Here is a 13,865-nt window from a genome sequence, read left to right as displayed (position 1 = left end):
AGTAGAACTATTTGGTTGTTCTGAAATATAATATGTACCAGGAAGACAAGATAAATGCTTAATTCATTTTCTTTTCTTGCAATTTTTGAATGAAGGAGTTGATACTTTTAATTGTTCCATTTTAAGTATCTATTGATCATGCTTCCATTGTTTGACTTATTGCATTGGCTAGTCCCGCGATTCTCCGACTGTGATTATCTGGTTATCTCAGCCTTTGAGAAATGGGTCTTCATTTGCACAAGAGCTTTTACAGCTTTAGGTATATGAATGACTTTCTACGTGCCGTACATCAGCTCGTCTGTTCCTGTCCTTTTCAGAAGACACCAGAGCTACCTTTCCCTTGGTTTCTCCTTTCTTGTTCCAGGTCACACCGTGAATAAGATGCGTCAGCACTCAGATCCAGAAGTGGCTTGTCTTGCCGGAGAAGTTTACACTGAGTGGAGAACTTTCATGGAAAAACATTTAGACAGACCTTCTATTGAAGTGCGGAGCGACCCCAAAACGGAGACATTCAGGAAAAATGCCCAGAAGTTACTCTCAGAAGCCTTGGAATTAGAGGTAATGTCCTGGTTGGAACACGATTCTCTTGTTAAATGAGCCTCACATTTCCATAAATCTTTCGTGGTCTTAGTGCTGTAGCTTTATTCTAACTAATTTTTTCTTTAAGGATTCTGGATTTGTAAGCATTCTGGGAGATAGTACGCTAGAAAGATTGCGGGCTTTGGAGCAAGACCTGGATTAAAACGCTGGCTCTAGTACGTACTGGTTGTGTCATTTTAGGCAACCCCCTGAACATTTCTTTGATTTTTTCTATCTGTAAAATGAGTGTTCTAATTCCTACTCCCTGTAATTATTGGAAAGATTAAATGAAACATTTATACAACGGAATAGTAGAGTATGTGGTGATTAGAAGTTACTTAGTGGATATTGGTTCCTTCCTATTTAAAATTCTTCCCTTTCCCAGCAAAACAAAAACTCTGGTGTGGACTGTGCTGTGGAATTTTGTGGCAAAATAAATGGTGTCTGTTGGAAAGACTCTACTCCCCCATTTTTTGTCAACGCTCATACTTTTAGTTCCAAGGCATATAATCAGTTGGCTAGACATAATCTCTGTCGTCTTCACAGTTCACAGTTCAGATGTTAGTGGTTTGAGGTACAGGTGCTAGAAGAAGGATTTCTGCTCATTAACAGTGATATTAATCATCATAAACAAATTTTACAGGTCAGTTAATATTCCAGAAAAATCAGACATAACATCCATATTTTTTCCTCTTCTTCAGGTATCCCTGTTAAAGTGTCCTTGAAGAATAATTTAATATTATTAACAAAAGAAACAGTTTCAAAAGTCTAGGTCTAAATGCTAGAACTGTCACTGCATTCTCTGAAAAAATATTTTAACCTTTCTATCTCAATTAGGAATCTATAAAAGAAAGGTAAATGGACATGTAGTATGTTATTTACTTTTTAAAAATGGAGTTTTGGGTCATGTGCTAGAAAATGAGAAAATATAGAAAGGAAAAGCAAGGGGCGCCTGGGTGGCTCAGTGGGTTAAAGCCTCTGCTTTCAGCTCAGGTCATGATCCCAGGGTCCTGGGATGGAGCCCCACATCGGGTTCTCCACTTGGCAGGGAGCCTGCTTTCCCCTCTCTCTGCCTGCCTCTCTGCCTACTTGTGATCTCTGTCTGTCAAATAAATAAATAAAATCTTTAAAAAAAAAAAAAAAAGAAAGGAAAAACAAAATCACCATTGAACCTACCGCCAGACATAATCTTGTTAACATTTTGGTACATTTCCTGTTTGTTAAATTATTATAGCTCTTTAAATGAATATTGGGCAAGTTAATGATTATACCATATTTATTAAGTGCTACTCATATGCCAAATGTTCCATAAGATGCTTTTATTGATTATTTAAATAACTGCAGAAAATTGACAATTATTTACTTTTGTGTTTTATTTTACATCTCAATCAATATCAGGGTCATTTTGTATATCCTTTTCTATATATATTTATTTTTCATATTTATAATTTTAATGTCTGTTTGATATTTACAGTGAGTTAATATTGCTGTAAGTTTGCCTAACTTTTCCTATAGGAAGCTTTAATATGACTATTAAACCCTTGGAAGAAAGAAAAAAAATGTAAAGATTGTAAATTTTGTAGAGTGTCGATTAGCCAACAAGATTTGCTATTTAATATTTAATATTTTACATAAAGTTTATTTTTAAAATAAGCCAAAATTATTGCAGAAACATAGATTGTGGGTATATAATATGTAGTTAATGTGGTGGTAAATACCAGCTCCCTGTGGTATCTTTTTAAGTAAATGATAATAACGAAGCTATGCTTGTAAGGATTAATGAGCAGTTTGCCTGCTATATTAAACTCCATAATAATTATCCTTTTAGTTTATCCATTAATTATCCTTTAAATGGCACATCAAGTGGTAAGCACTCAAGTGTTACAAAGCAAAGTTAAAAAAGTGATACATTCGTTAGTGCTTTCCAGTGTAATTGGAAAAAATATCAGATTAAGCATAGTTGAATGGTTTTGTTCCCAAAGAATAATTTTTTTAAATTAAAAAATGTGCATCTTACCATCTTCCTCGACAAAAAAAAAAAAAAAATCAATCTGTTTTCCTTGCATAAACAGCATTTGGTAGTACTTTTATCGGTTTGATATGTCTGGGAATATAAATATAAACACTTTTATATAACGTAAACTCCTAGCACCTATCATCATCTGAAACATTTCCATGTTAGGGTAAATCAGTGAACCATCTCATCTGGTATCTGGTCTTTGACAGTAACCAATGTTGAGTGCATTCAAGTCAGACATCAGATCTCTAGAAATGTACTTTATCAGGCAGGAGTAAACCACTGGGTAAGTTACCTGCCCAATGACTTAAAAGCCTTTACAATTTAATCCTAGCATGTGTTTTTGCAAAATCACGCATTATATTTTTGTGGAAAAAAAATGTTTCCATGGTGTTTGTTTTGGTCATATCCTTTAGTAGTAAAAGCCACAGATGAAGAATATACACATACAGCCAAAAGGTGTGTCTCTTTATTACTCTGTACAGGTCTTGCTTTCCAGATGTATGGATTGTTTCCTTGTTCTTGGAATAATGGGATAGATGAATAAAAACTCCACTTTTGAGACCCATGCCCCATTCCCCTTTACTTTCTCTCCCTTCCGGATCTTCTTTGTTCTTCCCTGTCTTTTAGATCTTTCCTCATATGAACGTCCCCTGTGGTGTCATTCTCTTACTTCCCCTTCCTCATTATCCACTCTCCTTCCTACCTCACGGCCTGTGATCATTTTCCTATTATGTCATTAAAAAAAATGAACCTGATTCTCAAAGTGAGCCTGTATCATTAAGAGTTATGAAACACTGGCTGGTTGGCCCAGTTGGTTGTCAGATGGTGCTAATGAGATCCAGGTCAGGGGTACGTCCCCATATGGGACTGTTAGTTTTCTCTTTGTTTAATGGCCTCAGACTGCACCTCTGGCTTTGACCAGCTCTCTCATAAATGTATTCAAGTGGTCAAAGAGGAGTGCGGGTAGATGTGTACAAATCCAATCATGCTACTGGAAAACTCATACAAAGTTTGCTTCCAGTAGGTATTCAATTCAACAAATGTTTAATACTACTACTGCTGGTGCCGGGAAGAATATAAACATAAATGAGTCTTGTTCCCTGGGCTTAAGAAAGCTTACTGTCTCCTGGCTGAGAGCCTGTGAACAACTGACTAAATATAAGGCAGGATGAAAATATGTCTGAAATAGTGGTACTAGCAAATGGTACAGACACACAAAGGACAGAACAGTGAGATCTGATGAGAGAATCTGGGAAGGTTTCATGGAAGAGATGACAGTTGAATTGGCCTTTGTTAATGGGTAGGATTTTCTAAGCCAGAAAATACATATTAAAGTAGAAACATTATATTTCATATCTTATCTGTTGGGTCTAGAATATCACCAAAAGAACAGGAAAGCAGGAAGGTATACGCACGGAAGAAGGATACTCGTTTACTCTCTTAACTCGTTTAACAAATAACTTCCGGAGCACTTACTGTGTGCCCATACCAGTGCTAGGGATAGAGCAGGAATTCAGAAATGAAGCAACATGGTAACAGCCCTCAAGGGGCTCACAGTCTTCTGAGGGAGATCGGCAAATAAATAGTCACTGGACAATGTGGGAAGCTCTGCACTTGAGGTAAACACATGAAGACGACCTCACCTTGCTTTTAAAGAGCTTACAGAGGTGGCAGACATCACTAATCGATTATGGCACCATTTCCCACTGGGTCCAGAATCCTTGAGGAAAGACAGTGCTGGGTGGTCATGTCTTAGATCTTGCCCAGCTAAAGCCAGTTCGTCTGTGATGGGACAACTGAATAACACACAGTTAACTTAGATACAAATAGATAAGCTAGGCACATCAGGTGCTCTGTCTCTGAGAAGTGCGAACTAGGAAATAGCAAGGACAACAACAGTGGGAGTGTTGAAGCAGAAGGGGTGTTGGGGGAGTTGTGAGGGAGTAGAAGCTGGCTAGAGATGTGTAGCACAGGGGGAGAGAATAAGGCGCTTAAGATTGGTAGTGAGTAGGGGCGCCTGGGTGGCTCAGTGGGTTAAAGCCTCTGCCTTCAGCTCGGGTTGTGATCTCAGGGTCCTGGGATCGAGCCCCGCATTGGGGGGGGCGGGGGGGGTCCCTGCTCAGCGGGGAGCCTGCCTCCCCCTCTCTCTGCCTGCCTCTCTGCCTACTTGTGATCTCTGTCAAATAAATAAATAAAATCTTAAAAAAAAATTGGTAGTGAGTAAGGCAAAAGGAGAGGGGCAAGAACATGTGAGAAACAGACCAGGCAGATCTCGAGACCAACAAGAGAAAGGATGTGATTCCTGACTAAATCCTTAGGTTTCTTGTTCCCATTTCCCCTTCGTTCAGATGTATCCCATTCCCACTCATATGGATGTATCTCACAGCAAAACCTCTCTTTCTCAAGGTCTCAGTGAGATTCTGGTCCTTTCACCCAAAACTTAACCTGAATTACCAGGTTAGGACCCACTGGGAAGGACTCAAGAACTCTCAATAACTTGGGTAGGCTTGAAATATCCCAAGGCAGTTACAAGATAGATGCTCTTCACTTTGTGCAATGAACTTGTACGGGTGCGTGTGTGATGACTTATCTTCCCTTATGATTTACATTTTAATACCACTGATGTTTTTCCTCATTGTGATTGGCCTTCATTTAACAAGAGCATGCATGAGAATAGTTAGGTGCTTACTTGCTTTTCCCATCACAGCGCTGGTACAGAACCCACCCTCCACCCCCTCCACTATCTGTATCCAGGACCTCCTCTCTCCACTGTGAGTTTCCGGAGGGCAGGGGTCAGGCCTTTTCTGCTTAGTGTCTCCAATACCCAGATCAGGCCAGTCTCAGAGTGGTGATTCAGTAGCTGTTTGGTGAATGAAGCATGGATGATATCCAGTTATGTGAATTCCAAGGCTTTCTCAAAGTTCTTTTTTTTATATAGATTATAGTGTAATGGAATGGCCATGATGTATTTTTGCAAATGCACACAAACCCTTCTTCCCCCACAACCACTGTCCTCAAAAAGAAATAAGAAAGGGAGAAAAAGAGGAAAATGAAGACTTCCTCTTGTCTGTCACATTGAGTGAGTCTAAACAGTGACTTACCATCCTCCCCCCGGGGATGAGGGGCTTCTCTGGCAGCATTGCTGGGTGGTGGGCCGACAGCCACCCTTTCTGCCTCCTACTAAAGTAGTTTGGTACCAGGGCTGCCTCAGGCAGGGGGCGACTTCGGTGCCTACCCAGGAGTTCATGAAAAGCCCAAGGAATCTGGGTTCTGAAGAACGATGGTGCCAAGTGCTCTCACTCCAGCACAAGCCTCAGAGATGGTCATCAGGAACACAGACTTCCCTGAACATCTTGTATCTTTTGTCTGCTACATGTAGGCACATGTCTGGGCCTAGATAGTCCTTCGCCCTGTCTGTCTTTCTCTCTCAGTCCTGTTCTACATTCTGCCTGGTTCTTCTTTCTTCCAAGTTCCTTTTTCTAATTGTTTTGGTCTATTGGTCTCTCTTTTACTTGAGGACATTTTATCAAATATCGGGCGTTCTTTTTTTTATTTTTGGTACAATTTTTTCTTAAACTTTTCTTTTAAACAGAAGTATAGTACATACATAGGAAACTGCCCAGAAGATATACGCAGCGCTCGGTGAATTTCTCATGAGGCAAACGCCCTTCACCTGGCCAGAGAGTTCTTGGATCAAACATCATTCCCTCCCAAAGCCAGGTGCTGCCTTCCTGGGATGGGGCCCTGTGTTGTAGCTCTGCAGCCCAGCACTTAACTCCTGTCCCCTTTCCTAGTACTTGGTATACTCAGAATCCTGTTCCCTACCTTTCTCCAACCGGGCTGTGCTCTCCGTGGAGTCAAGGACTGTCGTCCTTGTTCACTGCTTTTTCCTCAGCCCGTGCACAGCGCCTGGCACATAGTAAGTGCGACTCAGTATTTGAATGAGTGGCGTGGTAAGAAGGGAAGGGAAAAAAGCAAGAAAGAGAAATTTATTTCCTCTTTTCAAGGAACCAAAAAAATAGATCATTATATTATGAAAATGTCTAAGGGAAGCTTAGGACATTGTGTCCACCCAAGGAAGACTTTCCAGTCCTTTAGGCTTGGATTTGCTTTTCTAGCTTTTTGGGTTTTAGCTCAGTTTTGACATGCAAATAGGCATGTTTCCTGGGAAAAGTGGACCTTGCTGAGGGAGCCTATACGTGGGCAGAGGCCCAGCAGTACATCAGAGCACTTTGCTTGCTCAGGCTGGGCTGTGGTCAGCACTGGCAAGACGAGTAGTGGGAGATGGGCCTGGAAAGGAGGGTGGTGAGGGGAATGCCTGACCAGCACCTCAGTCTGGCCTGGATCCTGACCGTGGACAGAGACCCAGACCTGTGCTGCTCCGATGAGGTCTGTGACTTGAGGAGGGGTTGGGCCGGACCTGGACCACCCCGGAACTGCTGCAGGTCCCATCCACCAGGCGTGCTCTGCTCAGCTGGCCCCGCAGAGCTCTCTTCGGACTCAGCTGGTCCCTCCAAATGTAAGGGGCCAGTTAGTACGGTGAAGGAAGAGGAACGCGAACTTTGGGGTCGGGGCGCCAGGTCAGAGTCCTGGCTCTGCCTCTTAGTTGTAAGACCTTGAACCTTTCTTCACCCTTGAACCGATTTCCTCATCGAGAAAATGAGGTAAGAGGAGCTGTGAGCATTAAATGTGAAAAGTGATTTATAAGCTGCTGTACACACATATCAAGACCCAGACCCCATGTTTCTGAAATGCTGTAAGGGGTTAAAAGGCACTTTAAAAACAAACCAAAAAAAGTATAAACTGTTACACTGATTTATTATCCTTGGTCTTGGTTTCCTGGTTGGTAAAGTACAGGGCCCAGTACCCGTTGCTTAGTGCCGGCCAGTTTCCTGTTATAATGGCAAATATTACCACCCGGCAGGGGTTGTGACTGAGGTCCCTGTCACTAAGCACATGGCCTTGTTCCTTAATTGCTAGGGTGGAATTAATTTGCTCTTCCTGTTTCTCTTGTGACAGGAAGTAGATGTCCTTGAATCTCAGTTGATTAATGGAGGCCTCTGAGCAGAGTGCTCCAGCCTCTCTCGCTTTTAATCCGTATGCAACGCAAGGCCCTAATTTGATAATTTTGCTGTTTTTTAGATGGATCACCTACTGGTTGAAAATATCGAGCAGGAAGCGTTTCATCTCTGCTCCCGCCTCATTAACGGGCCATACCGGCGGACCGTGAGAGCCCTGGTCTTCACATTAAAGCACCGAGCTGAAATCCGGGCTCAGGTGAAGAACGGCTCGCTGCCAGTCGGCACGTTTGTACAGAACCACAAAAAATGACCCGAGGATGGTTCCAGCGCTGGGCTGGACAGAAAGCAAAATGGGTCCCTCTCTCCACCATTCAAAGACCTTTCGGAGTTTGGGTGGCGGCTGCTGCCAGTGGCGCTGAATTTTCCCCTGGTGCCGTTCCTCCAGGCCCGCTGCCGAGAGCCCTGAGGGCCGGGCGGCAGGAGAGGTTTCATTAGCTCTAGTGCGCTTGTGCTGCCTTGCGGGATGCGGCTGGCTGTCACTGGGGAGCTCAGTAGGGTCACCGTCACCCAGCCCGGTGAGAGGGGGATGGATTTCTCTGCAAGTATGCCAAGGACACCTCTAAACCCCCATGTCAGGCAGACGAAGTGACTACTTGATTTCGCCACCCTGCGGGTAACTGAAACTCAATTACCACGGCGGCTCGCTCAGTCCCGTCCCCCTGAGTTTAGACAGCTCCCGTGCCTCTCAGAACTCCCCTGTCTGTTCTCTTTGCTCTACCCCAGGGGTGAGCCTGCTGGAGCCAGCCAACTACCCCTTCTTTCCAGAACTCACTTATCTGAACATTGCAGCTCTCCCTGGAAGACCTTCTGCATTGGTCTCCGGAGCCCCCATGCTGAGGCTTCTAATGAGGAGCTGGCCTGAAGCCTCCCCACACCTTGGGGTTTATTTGAATACGCTGCCTCTTGGTTTAGGGCTCCGCAGAAGATACATAATGAAATTTCTCTTGAAACGAATACCGTAGTAGGAAAAAAAAATACATCTATATCCTAAAATGAAATGCTGCTATATAGGGCTGCTTGAACAGTTATGTAAATGGCATTTGCTCTTTTAAAGTAATAACAAACTGGGGCTTTTTTTTTTTTTTTTTTTTTTGGCCTAAAACAAAAGGTGTGTCCTGTTCATTGAAAAGTGTTTGGGGGATGAGAACGGGGACAGCTGGTGAAAATAAAGAATGATGGGACAAGAGTTTGAGGGTGATAGAAAGACCCAAGGAAGGCTTTTTAGGTTAGGGGAGACTAGCGCATGTTTATAATCTGAAAAGAAGGGGCCAGTGGAATGGGGGAGATTAAAATTTAAAAAAAAAAAATAGAGGAGCTAAGTTAAAAAGCAAGGACAAAAGGAAGGGGCCTAATGTCATCTGCCTTCTAAATGCTAGATACCTTTCCTAAGATAATTTATTAGCATTGACGTTGATCTTTATGTCATGGTTTAATAATCCTGATAAACCCTCTCATCTGTTGTATTTCCGTTTTTTAGACTTCTTCATTTGTTTAGACCTACTCACTGACCACCCATTCCTCGGGGCACCAGGGATCCCTAGCAGTAGCTACAAATAGGACCTCAAGGCTCACCAAGCAGAGTATCTTGTTCGGTTTCCCACTGCTCATAACTCTTAGAGCTGGAATAATAACTGAGCACTTAACCATGTGCTCAGCACTGTGGGAGACATTTAGAAAATTAATAATACTAGTACCTAATTAAAGATGAGGAAAGTGAGGCTCAGAAGGTTTAGTAACCTACTCAGGGTCACACAGATGGTGAGTGGCAGATTTACAATTCAAAACTCAAGTCTATTTGACGTGTACGGTCTTCCTGGTCGATTTCCCCCATTCATGTTCTTAGGCACCGTGTGCATGCCGGGGACGCTGCAGTTTGTATCTTCAGCACATACCTGTCTCCTGAGTTTCAGACACCATCTCCCGGATGTCTCGTGGGCATCTCAGATGTGACCTGTCTTCTTTCACTTGGCAATACTGGCACTTCAGCTAGACACCCCGCCCCAGTCACGTCCTGATGGTTTCACTTCTCACATAGATATAGACTCTCTTGTCTCTTCTCCATCTCTAGTACAACTTCAGGGCTTTATCCTCTCTTGTCCAGATGACCACACGGCCTCCTAACTGGTCCTTCTGCCTCTAGTCTTAATGTCTTCCAACTGATTTCTCTGTGCTAGAGACAAAGTGACATATCGAAACGGGAAAGCCCATCATGTCACCCCCCACTCTGAGCATTTTCTCATGTTGTTCTCTTTCTCTGGAATGCTACTGTCTACCTAATCCTCTCCCCTGTCCCTACTATAATACCCTGTATGCTATTCTGTACATACCCACATGTTCTGTGGTTATGCTCTTGATCCTGTCTGCACTCGATTGTAACTTCCTTCAGAAATCCTGCCAGAATTCGGAATTCCTGTTTCTCGTCTGGGTATCTTCAGTCTTTAGATGAGTGCTTGTCCCATAGTAGTACCCAGTACATAACTGTGGAATTAATGGATGTGAATGTGTCTATGCCCTTTCCGCCTCCACCCTCGTTCACTTTACTGTCTAGAATCCACACAGTAGCTGAAACAAACCTTTGAAAATGTAAAACAGATCCTAGCTTTTCAAAACCTTCTAGTGCCTTCTCTCAGAGCAAAATCCCAACCCCTTAACCACGTCCTGCAAGGCTCAACTTGATCTGGCTCCTGGCTGCCTCTTTGACCTCATTTCCTAAAATTCTCTCCCTTTCTCACCCCGGTGTGGTTCCACTGGCTGTTCCAGATACACACACCAGACACATTTCTGCTTTGTGGACTTTGCACTTACCTCTTCCCCTGATCACAGTGCTCTTTCCGTGGATATCTGCATGTTCCTGTCTTCACTCAATTCAGGTCTCTGTTTGCCTTATCAGATAGGCCTTCATTGACTGCCCTACATAAAACAGCCCTCTCTCCCAATCATTGTTTAATACCCTAACCTGTTTTATTTTCTTCAGACTATTTATCCCCCATTTGAAACAGTTATTTCTTCATTGCCCATCACCTACACCTCCTTTAAGAATTTAAGCTTGAGAGCAGAGTCTTTGTTTTGTTCCTGTTGTATGTCCAACACCGAGAACAGAGCCCTGGCACAAGCTAGGTCTTCATAACCATTTACTGAATGGTTGAATGACTAGTTGTAGGCATACAGAGAAGGCATCTGATCCAATCAGGGAATGCTTACTGGAGGAGGTGTTACCTGTGTGGAGTCTGAAAGGACAGAAATAGGTAATTGGGTGGTTGAGGTGTATGGAAAACCTCAGAACTGTGGTACCTGGGAGGTGGTTGGGACGGCTAGAGTGGAAGACACCTGCAGGAAAGTACCTGGAGATGAGGCTGGAGAGAAAGGCAAGGACCAGGACAATTTGAAGGGTCTTGAGCACAAAGTGAAGCCGTCTGGACTGATTGCAAGCAGGAATTGGTTAGTTTCTTATTATTGGGCTGTGTGGAAGAGAAGCTGGAGCAGGGAGAGGGACAGGAAGGAGGAAGCTTCATTTATAAACATCCAAAGAGTTCTGCTAACTTAGGAACCCAGAGTAAGTTGAAAACAAATTGCTGTCTGGCTGAAAGGCTTCAGTGGTGATAGTTAGAAAGTGGAATGATTGCAGAGATGTGCTTTGGAGATTTGGAAAGCAGGCTGTGTTATTTGTGGCTGTTTTCTCCTTGATGCATGTGCAGAATTTCCATGAACGTTAATGGAGCTATTCTGAGTGCTTGGCAAAGGGAAGGAGGCTCGCAGACACTCACGTAAGCTTGCCCAGCCACTAAGAAGCGCCTCTTAGCTCCAACCTGTCCACAGTGAAAGGGTCAGATCCTGATCCTGAACTGGGGTCAGAGAGGTTCCTGAGACCTCTGAGTTACCTGTAAGTCTAGGCATCAATATGTCTTCCTTGTGTGTTCAGTTGCTAGAGGAAACTGGGAAATTAAGTGCCATTAAAGTCCACTCCAGTAGCTTTTTGGTCCTTTCCTTGTTAAATTGGAGGTTCTGGGCCCCTGGGTAGGGACTGGGTCTTTTCATTCATTCACTCAGCAAACATGTTGCCATCGGCTGCGTGCCTGGGACTGGACTGGCCCTGGGGAAACTAATATATGGTATATAATTTCTACCTTTGGGGAGCTCTTAGTCTGGTGGGGAGACAGACACATAGGTAAATAATTATAAGATAGGAGATATTTACTGTAGATATTTATTTAAAATGTTGAGAAAGTGGGAAGAGGAACGATTAACACCACTCTAAGGGAAGGAAAGTCTTCACAGAGAGTTAATGTTTGAACTAACTCTCAAGAGGCAAGGGTTCTTCGCAGGGGGAGCAGTGTGTGTGCAAAAGCGCAGGTAGAAAGGGCGTGGCTTGTTTCAGTAGAGGCAAGTAATGTGTGGTGGGAGCATAAAGTTCTTAGGAATGGTGGAGAGAAATGGGGCAAAAAAAAAAAAAAATGTAGCCAGGGCATCAGAGGTCTTGTGCAGGAGTTGGATGTTGGCCTTCAGATAACGGGAGGCATGAGAAGTTTTTGAGGAGGTGAGGAACCTAATAAGGTGTGTGTTTTACGAAGATAAAAATGTTCCTACGTAAGCCTATTTAAGAAAAAAATTTAAAAATTTAAGCCCAAAAACTTAAAGGCAAAGGAAAGACACACTTGAGATTCAGTTGATGAGAGATTTTTTTTTTTTTTAAACAAATGAAGTTTAGAGTTGACCAAACAGATATCATTAGAGAGTCCCAGGTTTGAAAAATGGCAGGAAGCTCAGATAATGCATTTACTTTGTTCAGTAGTTGAAGGAACAGGCAGCTGGCCTTTTTTCATTTATAGAATATCAGGTTCTTAAACTTGTGCTTGTCAACCTTGGTTTTCTTTTGCTGCAGCCTCAGGCCCCAGAGCCTCATTTTGAGATTTGTAATGTGTTTTGGGTGCGTTTATCACAGCCAGATGGGGAGGGGGCTCAGCTTGTTACTGCCCATTATTGCTATCAAAGGGAGTCCATCCAGAAAACAAGGCTTTGGGAGCTCTGATTAGGTCGGTGACACTGCCTTGGTTTCAAAAGAGAGATGGTTTGATTGGATGACATTGTGTTTTCTTTTAAATCAACCAAAATGATAAAATTGCTGTCAGGGACAGCCTTACCCATAAGCTAAGGAGCTTAGTTTCAAGATCAAGGAACCCAGGATGTCCAATCGAATGCTGCTTGTTCATCCTGTTCAAATTGTTCATTCAGTGCATATTTGTTGAGCTCTTACCAGCCAGGTCCAAGGGTCACGGGGATAAATGAGACATCGTCTCTGGCCCCAAGAAGCTCACAGTCTAATGAGAGAAACAGACAAATGATTATGAGTTATGGGAATGCAAAGAAAAGGAAATAAGTCGATAAACATACTAGAAGATGCTCAACCTGGGGCACCTGGGTGGCTCAGTGGGTTAAAGCCTCTGCCTTCAACTCAGGTCATGATCCCAGGGTCCTGGGATCGAGCCCCGCATCGGGCTCTCTGCTCAGCGGGGAGCCTGCTTCCCTTCCTCTCTCTCTGCCTGCCTCTCTGCCTACTTGTGATCTCTGTCAAATAAATAAATGAAAATCTTAAAAAAAAAAAAAAAAAAAAAGAAGATGCTCAACCTTACTAATAAGCGGGGAAGGGCAAGGATTAATGCCATCCTTGAAGACCTAAACGATGCGGGGACGGTGATCTCATTATCTCTGTTCCACTCACCGGTCTGGTCCCTGCACAAATGAGGGGGATCCTGGAAGATGACCGTGAACTACAGTGAAATCAATCATCGGTAGTTCTGTTTGCAGCCTCTGTGCCACATGTGGCATCTTTCCTAGAGCACGTTAACCCATCTAGGTACTCGCTGTGTGGCTATCAGCCTGGGGAGCATTTTTCATGTCCTTCCCTAACAGAAAGTTCATATTCGCTTGCAACAGCCTTGCCCCAGGGCTGTTAACCTTCCTGTCCTCTCTCAACCCAGTCTGAGAAGACCTATCCTGCCTAGACATCTTGAAGAACATCAAACTGGGCCAGATGGGTGATGAACGACACGTATACTGGAAGCCTTCATGAGACACAGCCATTGCAGAGAGCAGAAAAAGGCACTACGAAGAGTCAGAGGCCTCACGGCTGAGGTTCTGGTAGAGACAGATCATCTGACCGTAGCTCATCACGTCAACCGTACAGCGAA

At 43.5% G+C, this 13,865-nt stretch overlaps 1 protein-coding gene across 1 annotated transcript in view; it reads left to right on the top strand.

The window, feature by feature from the left end:
- Positions 1-13,262, top strand: part of TCEANC2 (transcription elongation factor A N-terminal and central domain containing 2) — a 41,222-nt gene extending 27,960 nt beyond the window's left edge. Inside the window, exons 4-5 of the mRNA XM_080800492.1 lie at positions 365-558; positions 7,742-13,262. Of these exons, the coding sequence (XP_080656618.1) occupies positions 365-558; positions 7,742-7,930 (383 nt within the window). The 3' untranslated portion in view covers positions 7,931-13,262. The remainder of the gene's footprint in view (positions 1-364; positions 559-7,741) is intronic.
- The last annotated feature ends 603 nt before the right edge of the window (positions 13,263-13,865 follow it).

Source organism: Martes martes (genome assembly GCF_963455335.1).
Source record: "Martes martes genome assembly, chromosome: 4".
NCBI classification, from domain to species: Eukaryota; Metazoa; Chordata; class Mammalia; order Carnivora; family Mustelidae; genus Martes; species Martes martes.
The sequence above is the reverse complement of the archived record's forward strand: the minus strand, read 5'-3'. Positions and strand labels throughout refer to the sequence as shown.